We start from the raw sequence: 19,038 nt of genomic DNA, 5'->3' as shown, positions 1-19,038 counted from the left end.
AATGGAATATCCCCATCCACACAAACTATAAAGGTAAAGGTTCCCCTCGCACATATGTGCTAGTCATTCCCAATTCTAGGAGATGGTGGGAAATTTAGTAAATATAGAAAATCTAGTAAGAGCAGTGCTAAAAGAATCAAGATTGTGACTTAAGCTTTGATCTCATACTGTGCCTCATACTTATACCCTGATCACTGCCCTCTTGATTTTTTTAAATCTTTCCAGAGAATGCAACTCCACTGGATGTTCCTACTCCAAACACACCCCCTGGTTTCCTGAAAATAAGACCTATCCTGAAAATAAGCCCTACCATGTTTTATGTGTGCCCCTAATATAAGCCCTACTTCCCAAATAAGCCTTACCTTAGAGCCTGGCCACCCGGCCACCCTTTCCATCTTGTTGCTCACGGTGCTGCAGCCATGAGGTAAGATGGGTGTAGAGCTGCCCCATGCACCGACTTACCTCAGGGCCCACTGCTGCCAAGCCATCCTTGCCCCTTACACCTGCCTCATGGCAGCAGTACCACTAGCCATGAGCACTAGGAGCCCACGTAGTCGCCAGCCCATTTCTTTTGCTTGCTCACAGCTGCAACGGAGCAGGAGGCTAAGTGGCATGCTGGTGCAGCGGCTGTGAGATGAGGCAGGTGTCAGGGTATGAATGGCCTGGCTGTGGGAACCCTGAGGTAAGCTGGTCCAGGGTGCATGGGGCAGCTCCACCCCTACCTCGCCTTGTGGTCATGGCATCAGCACATTGCTTGACCTTCTGCTCCATTCCGTCTGCAAGCAAATAGAACCCCGTACATGGGAGGAAAAAACATCCCACCGAAAATAAGCCCTAGTGGTTATTTGGGGGGCCAAAAGAAAATAAGACCCGGTCTTATTTGGGGGGAAACACAGTAGGAAAGATGGCATCCCCCTTTACCTTTCAGGAAAGGTCACAAAAAATGGGACATAGAGAAGAATTCTAAGCCTGTGTGAAAATGAGATAGAAAAAGTGAAACCTCTTTTGCAGGGAAGAAAACTTTCATGAATCCAGAGAGCAGATGTTAGCAACTTATTTATGTTTTGCCTTATCTGAGGTAGCCCAGTTGGTGGCTTCAGTGCAGTGATGATACAATTCGCTTCATCAAAGTGCTTTGCGTCTCTCTCAGTGGTGTCTTCTGCTCCGTGTAGGGGAGGTACTTTGCTTTGTTCCTTAGATGCTGGGAGGAATGTTGCTCTTGAAGCCCCTTCAAAGGGCTTTGCTTGAAACATCACAACTTGCCTATTTTAGCCCCTGGGCAAATGCACTACAAGGGCTGTGGCTAACATCGAGACAAGCGAAAGCATTGGAAAACAGAGCACAGATAACAAGACATTCAACATGCTGGGAAATGCAAGGGAAGTTAAGCCAATGTAACTGAACAAAGCAGCAGGTAGAAGTGGGCTATGGGTGAATGATCTAAGAATGAACAAAGCAGCAGGTAGAAGTGGGCTATGGGTGAATGATCTAAGAATGAAGATTTGCAACTGTCTGTTTCCATCAATCCATCCCCATGAGATAATTTGTGTTTGCCTTGGACCAACAGAGTTTTCTGACTGGCGCACTTACCCACGGTCTAACAAACTCCTTCCTGTCAAAGAGTAGTTTGTACCCATGGAGTTTTCAAGGCCCCCTGGCTAATCCATGTTAGCCAACAGCTAAATAGGGCTGAGAGGATTTTCAGAGGACCTGGCCCGTCTCGGATACAATTCCATGTTTTCCAGCAAATATATTGGTCCGACAAGTCATTTTCTAAAGCTGTATTTTTAATAATGTAATTTTTTATTAAAGCTTTTAAAAAGATAAAACCTAATACAAAATAATAGAAATTATATTGGGGTTTTTTTGCATTATAAAGTGAAGAAGAGAAAAAGCAAGCAAGTGAAGAGAGAACTGAAAAGGGGAAGAAAAATACAAAAAGAAGAAAAAACATACAAAGCAGGGGTTTCTGATATCCTTTGTAGCAGTTATATGCACGATTATACTTTGACCTCTGACTTTAAAGTTACAGCATTGAAAGTCAGAATTAGCTATGGGATGAATGAGACTGTTCCCAAGTCATTTTGTTAGGCTAATGGACTACTTCATCTAATGCGCGCTGTCTCTTCCTCTATTTCTCTACCTCGTTTTGCAGAAAACCATCTGCATTTTTACTCTAGTGCCATTATGGAGAACCTATGTCACGTGTGCCCAAAGTGATACACGGAGTCATGGTGCCTAGCATGTGCAGTGTCACTCATTCCTATTCCGGATTTTTGGCACGCATGCACACATGACAATCAGCTGGCCTTCGTGCATTCGACAGTGCCAAAAACTGGAAGAGCTTGGTCTTCTGTTTTCCGGCACAAGCATGCGTGCTGGCCAGCTGATCGTCGTGTGTGCATGCATGCCAGTAACCGGAAGTCTAGCTGGCTGGCGTGCATGCACCTGCTGGAATCCGGAAGTGCATTTTCTTCCAGGTCACATTCCAGATGTGGGTGTAGGCAGGCTCCCTTCTTGGCACTCAGTGCTGAAAGTGTTCGCCATCACTGCTCTAGGGATATGCCTAATGGGAGATTTCCAAACCAAATCTTGCTTTTGGACCACCAATTCCCTAGGTACTATGAGAAGACTCTTAATCCAGATGTTTGGGGAATCCTTTTCTTGTATTCCAGTTGCGGTTGATGGCAATTGGAATTGCTGGGGTTCATGGAGTCCCTGTGATGTTTCCCATAAGAGGCGGAGAAGCCGTACCTGTAACAATCCCTCCCCCCAAAGTGGAGGGAAGCCATGTGAAGGTGAACAAGAGGAAGAGGAAGCATGCTATTTTTCCATATTTGTGGACAGGTAAGACTATAACGTTCATGGGATTTTAGAAAAAGGCTGTAGCTTTTTCTTTGCAGATGCAATGTCTTGGATTTAATTCTTTGCAATTTTGGATAAATCTGAGAAAAGAACTGTACTTAGTCACTGCCAGTCAGTTCTTTTCCTTCAGAGGGGAAAGCAATTAAAGGAAGCTAAAAAGAAAAGCTATCAAAAGCTATCTCTGAATTCAATTCCCACTCTCGTTACCAGCTCAAAGCAAAAAGCCTTGTAACAAGTCGAGAAATCTTTGATGAACTTCCAAGCCAGACAAGTCAACCAGTTACCTTCCATTGATCACAGGAATCCAGTATTTTTCATTATAGCCATGCTGGTTGCAGGGGTGTCCAAACTTGGGAACTTTAAGACTTGTGGACTTCAACTCCCAGAATTCCCCAGCCAGCATGGCTGGCTGGGGAATTCTGGGAGTTGAAGTCCACAAGTCTTAAAGTTCCCAAGTTTGGACACCCCTGGGTTAGGGGAATGCAGTTCATATGGAAAGTATGCTTTGCTTCCTCCTACTTTGAGCACTTTTGAGGAAGGTACCAAAATGTCTAGGGACGCGGTGGCTCAGTGGCTAAGACGCTGAGCTTATTGATCAGAAAGGTTGGCAGTTCGGTGGTTCGAATCCCTAGCACCGCGTAATGGAGTGAGCTCCCATTACTTGTCCCAGCTTGTGCCAACCTAGCAGTTCGAAGGCACATAAAAAATGCAAGCAGAAAATAGGAACAATCTTTTGGTGGGAAGGTAACAGTATTCCATGTGCCTTCGGCGTTTAGTCATGCCAGCCACATCACCATGGAGACGTCTTCTTACAGCGCTGGCTCTTCGGCTTTGAAACAGAGATGAACACTGCCCCCTAGAGTCGGGAATGACTAGCACATACGTGCAAGGGAAATCTTTACCTTTACCTCACCAAAATGTCTTGGCACATATCAATTGTACAGTGCATTGAGAGTTTTGACCACTCTTTCTTCCTTTTATTGATTTACTCGTTCTTTCCTTCTCTGTCTTCTGAGACAGAACAGCCAGGATAACGATGTAAAAAGACTACTCTGTGTTCACTGCAAGGATCCTGTGATATACAGGATTTCTTGATAACCATCTTAGATCCCCGAATGTCTCCCTGGAGAATTCACTGCTACTTTGGCTAAAATGTCATGCAGTTCAAAATAAAGTTAAATTGTTCAAGAGATCCTGTGGCTGGTTTTGAAAGACCCCACATAAGTCCAGAGTGCACTAATTTAAGAGCAATGATTCACAGCAGTCTACAACGGTTGCCTTTTTTTTCTGATCAGGAGTTCTGGGGGTTATATTGTGGAAGCATAAAAGGCTCAGTGGCCGCTTTCTGAGCTGTTTGTCCATTCCTTTCTCTAATTTCTCCACTCCTTTCTCATTGTCATTTAGCACTATAGTTTGCCCCGAATCAGCAGTTAATTGTGAAATGATGCTGTCACAGTGAGTCTAAATATTTCCTCCACCCTCTGGTTTAGGTTGGCCTTTAATTCCACTTCCCACAACACCAAGATTGTTGTGGCGCACCAAAGGCCAGCAGACTCAAACAGTGAGGAGGTTGGGGAGAAACATAGGCAGTCCTTGAGTCTGTGGAAGACTCTGATGAGGGCTCTGTGTCGGAGGCAGAGCTGGGGCCAGGACTGTCTGACAGTTATCATCTACCTTCAGAGTCGGAGATCAGTGGGGCAGAAGAACAGCTGGAGCCTGTTCCTGATGTGCACATGCGCACAGCTGCCAGGAGAAGGGAACAGTTAAGGAACAAGGGCTGACTCTGGAGTAAAGGCACGGGTGGATGGTGAATGGCCTCTCCCAAAGGGAATAAAGAGTGAAAGGGGAGTGGAGTTTGCAGGAGACAATTAGTTGGATTAATTAGTGTGAATATTTGTTCATGACTCTCAGAGACTCCTTGCCAATTATTTTCTTGTACAGCATTGCATTTGGAAGATATCAGTCTGGCAGTTCTCCAAGCCTGATAAGGTCTGTGGTTGTAAATTCACCCTTGAAAGACTGCTTGTCGGGACTTTGCTGGATGTGAATGAGAGGAATTTGCATTAGCTTAATAAAAAGGGGTTTTGCCAAAACAAGGAGTCAGCTTCGTGATTTTGTGAAGCCTAGCTCAGAACAAAGTTAAGCTATACCTTTGTCTTTAATTGGCATAGAACGAATCAGCACTCCAGGCAGAATCAGGGGATTCTTCCTACATTGGAGACCGAGCTATGCATGGCACACAGCCAACTCCGTGCTCCCTAAACCACTCCCCTGCCTTAAAATGTGGCACAATATTGTGTCCAACAGTTGGTGCTGAAGCCAAACTGGATGCAGAATGGAGGCCACCCTGTCTTTGGCTTCAAGGAAAGTCTAGTACGGTTACCTACAGAACTGGTCACAAGAGTTTGCCTGTCACCGATTATCCAATATCTTAGTAGAAAACTAATAACTAAACATGGGTCTTTGAACAGTCCTACTGTTAGGAAATCTCCCCGTTGGGAAAGCGAGTGCGTTCAGAGAAGCGTTGTGAGAGTTGTGTTGGAGAACACACAAACCAGTATACAGAGACACTGCAGTTTAAATAGGTTTTTACTTTCATGGAAATAGATGTATCAGAATCCATCAAACAGTCCAAGTCATACACGGATAAGACAGTCAGTCATCAACGTCTTTCAGTTAAGGGATAATCCAAATAACACAGTCCATAATCATACAAACAGTCCGGTACACAAAGTTTGCTAGCAGTTGCAAAACTTACAATAGCTCACGCTGATCACTATAAAGCACTTTTAACAGCCAGCTTCCAAAACCCTCAGAGCAGAGCAGAATCTAACAGTGATTCTGGCTCCATCTTATGGCCGATTGAGGAAACAGCAGCCAATCACACTTACAGCATGATTTAAAGAAACAATATACACACAGCATTGTTATATGATGTATATATTGCCAACCCAACTGTTAGATTATATTCCTAACACCTACCATAAACTATGGCTTCTCCCTCTCCTCCAGAATCTGAAAAGATGGCTGTCTATTGATTTCTCATTCCATTGTTGTTGTTGTTGTTGTTGTTGTTGTTTCCTTTTAGGGGAGCTGTATGTGTAAATGATGATGAAGCGACAAGGGAGGGAGACATTGCAGTTGAGAGACCTGAATCAGGATGCCTCAAACCAGATCCACCAGAAAATGGACTTATCAGGGTAGGTGTTTTATAAGCTCTCAGCCAGCAGCAAGATGGCAAATGGAGCATTGGGATGCTAACTCATCCTTTTTGAGCATTCATGCAAAGTCAATATAGATACAGAAAGGGCAGATTGTGCAACATGATTCTCCGCCTGCCATCTTGCTGATTTTAACACTTCCCTTTGGACATTCCTATTCTCAGCTGTTGTTTTCTTATGTTTCTTGGACATACAGTAGATACTTATTAAAAAAGCAAACGATTAAGCAAATGTTCTAGCAAGGAATTAAGTCTGAAACAAATCCCCTGGAACATAGTGCAATCTGGAGGTCTTCCTGGACTCATGAAAAGAACTATGTCACAGTCATGTCAAAGTATTTTGTTGTGATATCAAGGAGGACCTTTGCACAAATACATACTGCACTGTTACTACCGTGTTTCCCCGAAAATAAGACAGGGTCTTATTTTCTTTTGCCCCATGAAATATGGCCTTGGGTTTATTATAGGGGGAGGGTTTATTGTTTTGGGGTAGCCAGGCAGCTGCTCCCTTGCAAACTGGCTCCCAAAGAGCCGGGGACAGCCTCAGGGGCGAAGCAGCCATGAGGTGACCACGCTCATGAGCAACTGCCTGGCAAACCCCCTCTCCAGCTGAGCAGAGTGCCATTCACTGACCTAGGGGGTATCCCTAAGGTGCCAAGGCACGTGGCGCTCTGCCCGCCCCCCAGCTCCCGCGGCTTGCCACATTCAGAATACACCCTAGGTCAGTGCATGGAGCTCTGCCTGGCTGGAGAGAGGGGTTGCATGAGCGCCTGTTCTGCCCTTGCCGCACTCAGAGCATAACTTCTTCTCCAGCTTCCAAACTCCAAAACTCGGCTGCTGAATCTTCCAGCAGTGGCTGCTCTAGGAGTGCACTCTATGGTTGTGGGCCAGCTGCCAGACAGAGAGTCTTCCGGACAGAGAGTCTTCCATCAGCTTCGTTTTCATTTTTCTTGCCTAAATGTAGAACCTTACTCTTTTCACCATTGAATTTCAATTTATTAGATAGTGCCCAATGTTCAAGTTTGTCAAGATCCTTCTGTATCTTAAGCTTGTCTTCTGGAGTGTTGGCTAATCCTGCCAGCTTGGTGTCATCTGCAAATTTGATGAGTTCCCCTTTATTCCCTCATCCAAATCATTGATTGATCATGTATTCATTAAAGGTAAAGGTTCCCCTCGCACATATGTGCTAGTTGCTCCTGACTCTAGGGGTGCTCATCTCTGTTTCAAAGCCGAAGAGCCAGCGCTGTCTGAAGATGTCTCCTTGGTCATGTGGCAGCATGACTAAATGCCGAAGGCTCACGGAATGCTGTTACCTTCCCACCAAAGGTGGTTCCTATTTGTCTACTTGCATTTTTTATGTGCTTTCAAACTGATAGGTTGACAGAAGCTGGGACAAGTAATGGGAGCTTACTCCGTTACGTGGTGCTAGGGATTCGAACTGCCGACCTTTCTGATCGACAAATTCACCATCTTAGCCATTGAGCCACCACATCCCTGTATGTATGCTTCAGTAATTTCCCAATAGAACTATTGCAATACACTGTATATGGGCTGCCTTTGAAGACCATTTGGAAACTTCAACTGGTCCACAGTGCAGTAACAAATGCAGTATTGGATGCACCACAGGACAGCTATGTAACAACACTGCTATATGAGCTGCACTGACTCCCAGTGGGCTTCATGGTGCAATTCAAGGTGCAAGCTTTAAAGCCCTAAATGGCATAAGACCAGATTAGTGGTGGAATTGCCTATTTCCGATTGCTTCTGTCCATCCCACCAGAACTAGCAGGGTGAACATTCTCCAAGTCTTCTTGGTAAATTAGTATCACCTGGTAGTTCCTAGAAATCATACATTATGGAACATTTATATGGCCTGACTGTTGGCTTTCCAGAAGGCTACGACGATCCAGCTTTACCCCAAGCATTAGTATACTGTATATTAATGGACGTGGTGGTACAGTGGCTGAGACACTGAACTTGTTGATCAGAAAGGTTGGCAGTCCAGTTATTCGAATCCCTAGCACCGCAAAACAGAGTGAGTTCCTGTTACTTGTCCCAGTTTCTGCCATCCTAGCCTTTCAAAAGCATGTAAAAGTGCAAGTAGAAAAATAGGAACCACCTTTGGTGGGAAGGTAACAGAGTTCCATGCGCCTTCGGCATTTAGTCATGCCGGCCAAATGACCACGGAGACTTGTCTTTGGACAGCGCTGGCTCTTCGGTTTTGAAATGGAGATGAGCACCGCCCCCTAGAGTCGGGAACGACTAGCACATATGTGCAAGGGGAACCTTTACCTTTTATATTAATGGAACCGTTTGTATTCCATTTTGTTATTGTTATTGGCAACAAAATATTTTATAGTGACCTGGACATGATTTTTCTTCATTGATTTCATTGTTTATCAAGTTTGATTCTATGTTTACCACCCAAAGTTCCAATGGCAAGATAGAAGCCCATATAAATTTGTTAAATGAATGAAAATAGAACTTAATAGAACCATCATGTTTAAGCCAGCATCTCTTCCAGAGCCAGGCATTTGATTTAAAATGGCCTTGTTGCTGGAGTCCCTGGTAGCTATGATGCTATAATTGGGTTAACTTCACAGCCATTTTTGCTGTTTTGAGGAAAAGTGCAAGATAATATTAAGATTCACTGTAACTTAAGTAATTATTTATTAAGCAACTAAGATCAGTCCAGCTATTCATTCTTTCAGACTTACTGAATTTGAGAATTGTGGAGATATGACAATGAAAAAAAAAATCTATAGATTTTAATAATTCTGAGACAACTTCTGCTAATGGGTAGAATAAAGTTTGTCTAGATAGTTTTGAATGGATGAACTGCTCAAACAAAGTTGCATGAAAAACTTGGATATTTCTACTTGAATATAAGGAGCTGTTTTTATTTCATACCAAGTCTTTTTGCTCAGCATATGAAAAGTTTCCTCTGGTTAATTTTAGAATGAGAAGAACCATTATGACGTTGGGGAAAATGCTGAAATTGTGTGCTTCAGTGGATACACTCTTACTGGATATCCATTTTTTCACTGCCAGCCTGATCAAACTTGGTTGCAACGTCCTGTCGAATGCCAACGTAAGAACCATTAAGAGATTTAAGCTACCAATAAGAGTAAGGCTATGCAAACATCCAATAGAGGTTCTCTGTGTATGAAGTCTTGCTTGGTCCAAGATCCAATTGCATGTGAAAGAATTCAACATGAGGTTATGGAGATGTATCCAAAGCATTTGCATCATGACTAAGATAGCAACCAGTGTGAGCAAATCAACCTGCCCACTTTATGTGTTATAAGTGAGGAGAGGCATAATATCATATGCAAAATGCCGAAACTGAACTGAGTACAGAAAGTCCAGATTTTGGAGAAGTTGGCCACTCTTAAAGTAGAACTGTGGAAAGGGATGGGGGAAGTTGCCTTGGAAGTCTTACACATCATTGATACTAATTTTCAGCAGTCTTGCCGTAGATAGATCAGTGATTTGACTTAGTATGTCCATTGGAAGGGGCTATAGTTCAAAGATCTGCTTTGTGTGCAGGAAGTCCCAAGTTTACTCCTGGCGTCTCCAGGTAAAGCTGAGAAGGACTATAGTTTTATTCCATGAGAGCTGTCACCAATCAATATCAATAGTTAGGGATAGATGGACTAACATATTGACTTTGGTACACAGCTTCTTGTGTTCCTAATTTTATTAACAGAACTTCTATTCAGAAGAGGGCCAAATATACAAAGGATGTTATGTTAAATGTGTTGTTGCAAACAGTACATCCCTCCCTGAGCTATTTAAGGCTTGGTACATCTGCTTCAGTGGCTTTCCTTGGTCATTGCTGCGTATGAGCAAGTAGGCCACTTTGTTTCCCCTGGAATCCTAGCAGAAATGTTATCTCTGTAGCCACATGGATATGATGATGAAATGAGAGCTGAATTGAGCAGCTGTGAGAGAACATGGTTGCCTCCACATTTCTGTTGTAAGGAAAGGTTACAACAGAACCTTCTGTTGTAAGATATGGTTGCCTTCTTGAATTATCTTCATTTCTGATAGGGAAGGCATGGGTATGCTCTTCCAATAGCTCAGTCCAGTGTTTCTCAACTTTGGCAACTTTAAGATATGTGGACTTCAACTCCCAAAAATTTCCAACTAGCCATGCTGACTTGGGAATGCTGGGAGTTGAAGTCCACATTTCTTCAGGTTGCCAGGGTTGAAAAACACTAGCTTAATCCAAAACTAGCCAACCACTTCATAGTCCAGTCCTTGTGATTCGTTCATGGTTCAGTTCAAACGCAAAAAATTGGGTAATCTCGGTTAAATTAAAATGAGTAAATATACTGTTTGAATCAAAGGTGGCATTCAGCAGGTTCTGACCAGTTCTGGAGAAACGGTAGTGGAAATTTCGAGTAGTTCAGAGAACCAGTAAATACCACCTCTGACTGCCCTGCCCCCATCTATTCTCTGCCTCCCGAGTCCCAGCTGATTGGGAAGAAGTGGGGATTTTGCAGTAACCTTCCCCTGCAGTGGGAATGGAATGGAGATTTTACAGTATCCTTTCCTGCCATTTCCACCAAGCCACACCCACAGAACCAGTAGTAAAAAAAATTGAATCCCACCACTGGTGTGAATATAACCAGTGAATTAGTGTTTCAGTTTTCAGATTGGAGTTTTAAATAGTTAATTGTTTACATTTTTGACATAAAGCCATTAAAATTATGTGAACTCTGTTTTTAATTTGCATCTCTTCTGTCATAGCATGGTAATCTCATTTTCCTCCCTCCCTTCCTTCTTTCCTCAGTATCTGCATGTCGCAGACCGACAGCCTCAGATGTTGTCTCCATTGTCCCTTTTAAAAGTGAATATAACATTGGGGAAACAATCCGCCTAAGTTGTGCACCAACCTTTACGTTAACTGGCCATTCAGAGTACACCTGTGTAAGTGGCCCATCCTGGCGTCCTGCTGTAGTGAGACTGCTTACCTGTGAGAAAGGTAAGTGAATCGTTCATGTGGCAGAGAGATTCACCTGTTCAATGTGGGGTTTGGAGCAGTGGGTTCAAATTATTATTTATTATTATTGTTTATTAAATTTAGAGACCGCCCCCTCTCCCCGAAGGGACTCGGGGCGGTGTACAGACAACACAATAAAAAACAGTATACAAAATTAAATACTCTTAGATACCCCTAAAATCAAATTAAATTCTAGGCTGTACAGTATGATAAAAATTAAAACAACCTAAAAACCTACCCCTAAAAATTTTAAATACAGGCTAGAAGGATTAAAACTACAGTTAGGCCAGGCCAGCTAAGTTGAACAGGTGGGTCTTAAGTTTCTTGCGGAAGGAGCGGAGATCGGTGGTTATTCTAATATCGGGGGGGGGAGGTCATTCCAGAGGGTCGGGCCCATCACAGAGAAGGGCCTACTCCTGGGCGTCGTCCGCTGGCACTGCCTAGTGGACAGCACCCGGAGGAGTCCCTCCCTGTGAGAGCGAATCGGCCGCAGGGATGTATGGGGCAGGATGCGATCCCGCAAATACCTAGGTCCTGTGCCATGGAGCCCTTTAAAGATGATAGTCAACACCTTGAAACGCACCCGAAAAGCCACAGGTAGCCAGTGCAGCCTGCGCAGTAGAGGTGTTACATGAGAGTACCTAGTACCTCCCATAATTGCCCTCGCGGCCGCATTCTGCACCAACTGCAGCCTTCGAGTGCATCTCAAGGGAAGCCCCATGTAGAGAGCATTACAATAGTCCAGTCGGGACGTCACTAGCGCATGGGTGACTGTGTGAAGGGCGTTCCAGTCCAATAGGGGACGCAATTGGTGCACCAGGCGAACCTGGTGGAACGCCCCCCTTGCCACGGCCGTCACATGGTCATCCATTGACAGCCGGGCATCCAGGAGGACGCCCAAATTGCGTGCCCGCTCCACGGGGGCCAGCTGTTCGCCCCCGATGGCCAGTGATGGAACTTCTCACTCAGGCATGCCACTCAGTGTGATATTCCTTTCATGGCTGTTGAATGAATACCGTATTTTTCGGAGTATAAGACGCACCTTTTTCCCTCAAAAAAGGGCTGAAAATCTGGATGTGTCTTATAAACTGAATACAGTATTTTTTTGCCTCCCAAAACCCCACCCCTTCACCAAAATGGCCATGCATAGCCTTTAGGAGGCTTCCAGAATGCTCCTGGGGGCTGGGGAGGGCAAAAATGATCGAAAACGGGCTGTTTTTTGCTCAATTGTGTAACCCACCAGACTCCAGGAGCACTATATAAGCCTCCTAAATGCTATGCATGCCCTTTTTTGTGACAAAAATGGGCCCATTTTTGCAAAAAATTGCCATGTTTTGCTTGTTTTTGTCTTGGTTTTTTGGAAGCACCCGCATTGGAGGCCAGCTAGACTGGCCTGCTGGGAAGCCCATCAGTCTTTTGGCACCTCTCCTTCTGCCGTGCGGGGAACCAAGCCACTCCTTCCCTTCGGGCCGGCTTCTTTCACCGCGGGAGGCTCCTCGGCAGGGGAGGCGGTGGTGGAGACGGTAACAGTGCAGGCGGCAGGCACCTAAACTTTGCACTGCAAGTTTAAGAGCAGGCTCCCGGCTCTAAGTGGCCTTTATTTTAAAAAGTGAAAAAGGAAAGAAAAAACAACACAGCTGCCAACCCTAGATTTTTACGTTTGCGTTTCTCCTCCTACTCCCCTGCATGTGTGCCTGCATGTGTATTTGTGGGTGTGTGCGCACGCACAAGAGAGTGACACAGCACACTTAGAGTCTAAAGAGTTAAAGAGTTCCGATGGTCTTAGGCGATCCCTGTGAAAAGGTCGTTCGACCCCCAAAGGGGTCGCGACCCACAGGTTGAGAACTGCTGTTCGAGAGTGAAGGAAATGAAACACTCGGTATTCATTGAGAAAATTGATATGAAATATCTAAATTTGAATTGACAATATAAACTGAATAAGGAGAAATACATACAAAGAATGTGGGAATATTAAAAACAGAATGCTAGGATGCTTGATCATGCTGTGCATGGATGACAAAAGAGAATAAAGTTAGCAATCCATATATATATTTAATATATATGTATGTATGTATGTATGTATGTATGTATGTATGTATGTATGTATGTATTTGTGTGTATGTGTATATGTACAGTATTTGTTTCTAGAGAGTCATCTGTGTAACACATTTGGTTGAAATTACTCGAGGTGTTCCATAGTTATGCTGGAAAATACACACATACACACACAGCCGTGTGTGTGTGTGTGTGTGTGTGTGTGTGTGTGTGTTCCAGCATAACTATGGAACACCTCGAGTAATTTCAACTAAACATGGTACACAGATGACTTACTCTCTAGAAACTTAAACTGTGGGGGTAAGACACCCCAAATACCCTTCATGGTGTGTGGTTTGTTAAGATACAGCCTGTTGTGCCTTAAATGGTGTCTACTGTACTGCCATAAAATGGCTTCTACTGTACAGCGCAGTGGAGTTGCTATGGTAATGGCTTCACAGTAATCCACAAGGGGGCTCCCTCTGGTAAGGGAGAAACTCCAACATTAGAAATTATATTTGGTCCGGACATTTTTCCCCTATAAATAAATACCTGGGCAAAACCAAGTTATCAACTAGTGATAACATAAAATACAAAGAAATATTGATAAACAAAGCAAAGTGATTATCCAAAAGAGATTTGAGGGGAATAAACTTCTCTTACAAACTTCTGGGAAACCTGAAAAGATTTAATATAATATCTGATATGGTGTGTATACACCAAAACATAAATACCTTCAAGTGATTAAAAAAGTAAACAGAACACTTAATAAGCCTGAGGCATTTCTGGCTGGCTGTACTCAGGACGGCTCAGATTCTCTTAATTAGCTTGATTTTACACCCTACCATGCAAAGCATGGCTACCTTTTGAGTTATTTCAGGTCTGAGGAGGGAAAGGAGAAATTGCTTACATTGATTGGTGAACCCTGCTTTGCTGTTCAGAAATGGAGTGATTAGAGCATTTTGGGGTTCTGTATAAAGGTGTCAATACAGAAGAACTTTCCACTCCAAAGCAACTGCATTTAGCAAATTTAGTCTGAATTCAGGTGTCTATGTTAAATAATGCTTCGTTTTTGCTCTGGTCACACCTACTTTGGGGGATGTCACTCATGGATGCTACTCAAAACTAAATATGAGCTTTGACTCCAAACAATTGTGCATTGTAGTTTAACTCCATCCTGAAAATGTCTCACAAACCTTTATATGGTGTATCTAACAGTATTCCTATGTGTTTATGCTTCTTTTTTTTTTTTTTTGCATTCTTTATCCTCTTGCAGATGATCATCTACATTCTCAAAGCAACTGTAAACCAGGAGAAAAGCAAGTTGACTCCCAATGTGTGTGTATGGACCCCAGAGAAGACTGCAGGTAAAGTATACAGAGAAAAGGGTTTCCCATTTGCCAGATGGTAAGACTTGTATCATCTTAAGAAAAGATGAAGTCCCTGCTCCAACCTGTATCCAACTCCAAGATACTTCCCTTAAGTTTTTCTTCTTAATGGAACTTAGCTAAGAGGAAGCTCTTTCTTAGGAGAGGACTTTAACATTGTATAAAATTATCCATTTACATCCTGGTGTAGGCTTTCACAGCCAGCATCAGTTAAGCCAGGGGTGTCCAAACTTGGGAACTTTAAGACTTGTGGACTTCAACTCCCAGAATTCCCCAGCCAAGTTTGGACACCCCTGAGTTAAGCCATGTTGGGTGGTATGTAGTGAGGTCTCGAGAAAGACTTGCCAATCAAAGCAAGTTAAGGTAAGGGGCAAAGTGTTGTGTTCAAACCTAAATCCGTTGACTCCAGCATGAGTGCAGGCTCGTGGAATGTTGGACAGGCTTCCTATTGGTTAACAGTTTGACGGCCGCCTATAAAACGCTGGCAGTTAAGTTCGTTACTTTGTTCGTTGTCAGCTACATTAATAAAAGGTTACAGTTACATTGTCTCCTTGCAGTACTTCAGGAGAATACTTTCCATTGGGCTCCAGGCAGTGGTAGGATTCAAATAATTTAACAACTGGTTCTCTGCTCTAAGTAGGTGGGGCTTGGTGGTCATGTGACTGGGTGGGCGTGGCCAACTCAACGTCACTCACGTCAATGGGCGCTTCGCCTTAGCTGTTACAATGTAATAAGGGTTAACCGGAGAGGCAGTTTCTGTAAGCAGGGCTATAAAGATGAGGCTAGAAACAACACCAGAATGTTTCCTTCCCGCCTTCCTTACAGGATTAGTCCTGTAAAGTGGGGAAAAAACAAAATGAGATTTCTTCCAACAACCGGTTCTTCAAACTGCTTAGAAAGTTAACATCTGGTTCTCCCAAATAGGTTTATTATTAAATTTATTAAATTTAAATAAATTTATTATTAAATTTATTAAATAGGTGCGAACTGTCTGAATTTCACCACTGGCTTCAGGGCTTTGTGACCATGATCTAAAAAACATATTTCCTGACATTTCACCAGCAACTGTGATTGACATCTTCAGAAACTCACTGGGCTCCTGCCTTTATAGCCAGGTGTTCTGATTGGTCAACAATACATTGCTCAGTATCAGACCACTTTGCATCTGAAGATGCCAGCCACAGTTGCCATGGAAACCTCAGGAAATCTCTTTGCTAGGCCACGGTCACTAAATTCTGAAGCCCGACCCTGCCCATTATCCACTTGTCTCTGTCCTTTGCTGAGGAAGGCTCCACACTTCACACTGGATTCACATGGGCAGGATCCAGATGTTTCATGGATTCCCTTTGATGGGGGTTGATACATTTTCCCCATATGGTATGTTCTCAGGCTTCCTCCGTCTCCTCCAAACTCTCTCATCTCACGAAATGCCACAATCACATCCACCCCCCACTCCTAAGAACTTGCATATTGTTACACAACATCTTGCAAAATGTCAACATGCCCTTATATTTGGTGATGCAGCTAGGATTGGAATGTACCATATTTTTCAGAGTATAAGACGCACTGGAGTATAAGACGCACCAAGGTTTTGAAGAGGCAAATTGAAAAAAAACAAGTTTTTGCACTCTGCAGACCTCCCAAAAACGACCTGTTTTTCGCAAAAACAGGCCCCTTTTTTCCAAAAAAGGGCAAGAATAGCCTTTAGGAGGCTTGTAGAGAGTTCCTGGGGGGTGCCCCCCCCCCCCAAATAAGCAAAAAATTGCCCATTTGTCTTAAAAACGGGACTGTTTTTGTCACAAAAAGGGCATGCATAGCCTTTAGGAGCCTTGCAGGGTGCTCCTCGGGGGGGGGGGGGGAATTGAGCAAAAAACAGCCTGTTTTTTACTCATTTCTGCCCTCCCCAGTCCCCAGGAGCACTCTGCAAGGCTCCTAAAAGCTATGCACGGCCATTTTGGTGAAGGAGGTGGGGTTTCAGGAGGCAAAAAGTGCTGTATTCAGTGCATAAGATGCACCCAGATTTTCAGCCTCTTTTTTGAGGGAAATAGGTGCGTCTTATACTACGAAAAATACAGTATATGTAAGTAAGTAAAACAGAGAAAGAGACTGGAGTTCACTTGTGAATATGTTGTTGCTAACCGATTTTATACCTTTTGTTTTGCCACCTTTTACAAATTTCTTTTCTAAACAGAATCTGGAAGTTAATGTCCATCTGATGAATAATGATAATCACTCCAGATTTTTTTTAAATAATAACTTGGCTAACTTCCCAAACAGATGTTCCAAATGTGATAAACAATAATGAAAAAATGCTTCTTTATTACGGTAATCGTTTGCTTCATCCCTCTCTTAATCTTATGTTTACTTTGGTTTTGCAATTTTGGTCCTTTGGCAGACACTATTCTGAAGATGTCTGTGTCCTGGATGCCACTTCTGAACAAGCACTTACAAAGCCCAGCTGTCCATATTTGGCTGAAAAATGCCTGGATCAGCACTCCTTCTATTTCTTGCATTCTGGCCCCTGCCGGAGTGGGACCGATGTGAGTTGGGCTAAGGAAAGGCTCAGAATTGCCACGGACAGCATAAAGAGAGAAGCTTGTGGCTATGATACATGTTACGACTGGGAGCAGTGCTCAGGTATGCATGGATGCACTAAGTTGTTGTTTTTGTTCCTGGACCACATTTATGAAATCAGATTAGTAGCAATTGATATGGTTAGGTAAAGGTAAAGGTTCCCCTCGCACATATGCGCTAGTCATTTCCGACTCTAGGGGCCGGTGCTCATCTCTGTTTCTAAGCCGAAGAGGCAGCGCTGTCCAAAGACATCTCTGTGGTCATGTGGACAGCATGACTAAATGCTGAAGGTACATGGAACACTGTTACCTTCCCACCAACTTGCATTTTCCCACTTCTTGCATACCTTCCCACTTCTACTTGATTTTTTACATGCTTTCGAACTGCTAGGTTGGCAGAAGCTGGGACAAGGAATGGGAGCTCACTCTGTTACATGGGGCTAGGGATTTGAGCCACCGAACTGCTGACCTTTCTGATCGACAAGCTCAGCATCATAGCCAATGAGCCACTGTGTCCCCTTTGATATGGTTAGGCACCCATTTAGGCCTCAAAATAATTTCAGGAAGTGGTCTGATTTCATCTGGCAATAATTTAGAGATGGCCAAATTCAATCTGGGGTCAGATCCTGATAGAAATCCAAAGCTTTGACCTCCCATTGACTGTGGTGAAATCAAAATATTCCGTCTCTTTCTCTTCTAGCATATCCCAGTTACAAAAAAATTGTTAGAGCCGCAATTTAACAAGATAAATGAATACAAACACAATAAACAGAATGCAATATCCTACCAGGATACTGAACAAAGGGATCACAGTTTAAGTGAAGAGAAGGCCAAAATTTACCAAAAGGGGTGGCAAGTTAGGGCAAAGGCTGGTTTGAAAGGGTAGGAAATTTGGAAGAGACCCAAAAGAGAAATGATTTCCCCCTCTTTCACTATGTCTCTCCATCATGGTACTTTCCCCACTCCCAATAGGGTCTAGATAAGGAGCATCTCCAATATTACTCCTGGATTGTCTAGATTTGTTAGTTTACTTTATTGTCATTGCACACCTCATACAACAAAATTAAATGCCATATTCAGTGTACATTATAATTATAAAAATAAAACACAGACGCACATTCTTCACATTCAATACAATTGAATTGAAAACCAATATTGTATTAATATTGCACTATACAGTAGAATTCAATATAGTTACTGCCCTAGGACAGATAGCTTTTCAGCCTATTTGTCCTTGTTTTTATTATCCTGTACCGTCTGCCAAATGGTAATAGTTCAAAAAAAAAAAAAGAGTGCCCAGGATGAGATGGATCTTTAAGAATGTTTTGAACTGTCTTAAGGCAGCGGGAACTATAAAGCTCTTCCAAAGAGGGGAGAGGGCAACCAATGACCCTCTGGGCAATGATGTTAACCTTCTGGAGCACTGTCTTATCTGCTATTGTTCAATTGGCAAACCATACACAGATGCAGTAAGTTAGAATACTCTCTATGGTGAAGCGGTAGAAGGTCACCAGCAGTTTTTCATTCAGTTGCTGTTTCCTGAGAAGTCTCAGGTAGTATAATCTCTGCTGTGCCTTTTTGACCAATGCTGCAAAGTGAGTGCCCCAGGTCAGGTTCTTTTTTTATGATAACACCCAGAAACCTAAAACTGGCCACTTGTTCCACTAGGTCTCCATTGATAAGCAAAGGCTGGATGTTTGATCTAGTCCACTATAAGCTCCTTGGTCTGATATTAAAGCATATTTGGTAGCTGAACCAACTGATTTCTGGCTTAGCCACAAAGTAGAACGAACTGGAAATATTCCAGTTTACCTTTTGAGAAGGAAGTGCTTGGAGGAGGCAAGTGGTTTTTTTCCTCATTGGCGGGGAAATGTTTGTTTAAAAAAATGTGTATAACATTCTAGTTTCCTTTCTCCCCAAAGAATTTTTCTCCATCCCTAAAAGGAAATG

The 19,038-nt window shown here is 43.3% G+C and overlaps 1 protein-coding gene across 1 annotated transcript in view; it reads left to right on the top strand.

Moving 5' to 3' along the window:
* LOC309386091 (complement component C6-like) overlaps positions 1-19,038 on the top strand; it is a 64,552-nt gene that overhangs the window by 43,476 nt on the left and 2,038 nt on the right. Inside the window, exons 12-17 of the mRNA XM_081941096.1 lie at positions 2,676-2,847; positions 5,954-6,065; positions 9,044-9,176; positions 10,884-11,075; positions 14,404-14,494; positions 16,911-17,152. Coding sequence (XP_081797222.1) covers positions 2,676-2,847; positions 5,954-6,065; positions 9,044-9,176; positions 10,884-11,075; positions 14,404-14,494; positions 16,911-17,152 — 942 coding nt within the window. The remainder of the gene's footprint in view (positions 1-2,675; positions 2,848-5,953; positions 6,066-9,043; positions 9,177-10,883; positions 11,076-14,403; positions 14,495-16,910; positions 17,153-19,038) is intronic.

Source organism: Natrix helvetica, assembly GCF_964273705.1.
Source record: "Natrix helvetica genome assembly, chromosome: 2".
Taxonomy (NCBI): domain Eukaryota; kingdom Metazoa; phylum Chordata; class Lepidosauria; order Squamata; family Natricidae; genus Natrix; species Natrix helvetica.
The sequence above is the reverse complement of the archived record's forward strand: the minus strand, read 5'-3'. Positions and strand labels throughout refer to the sequence as shown.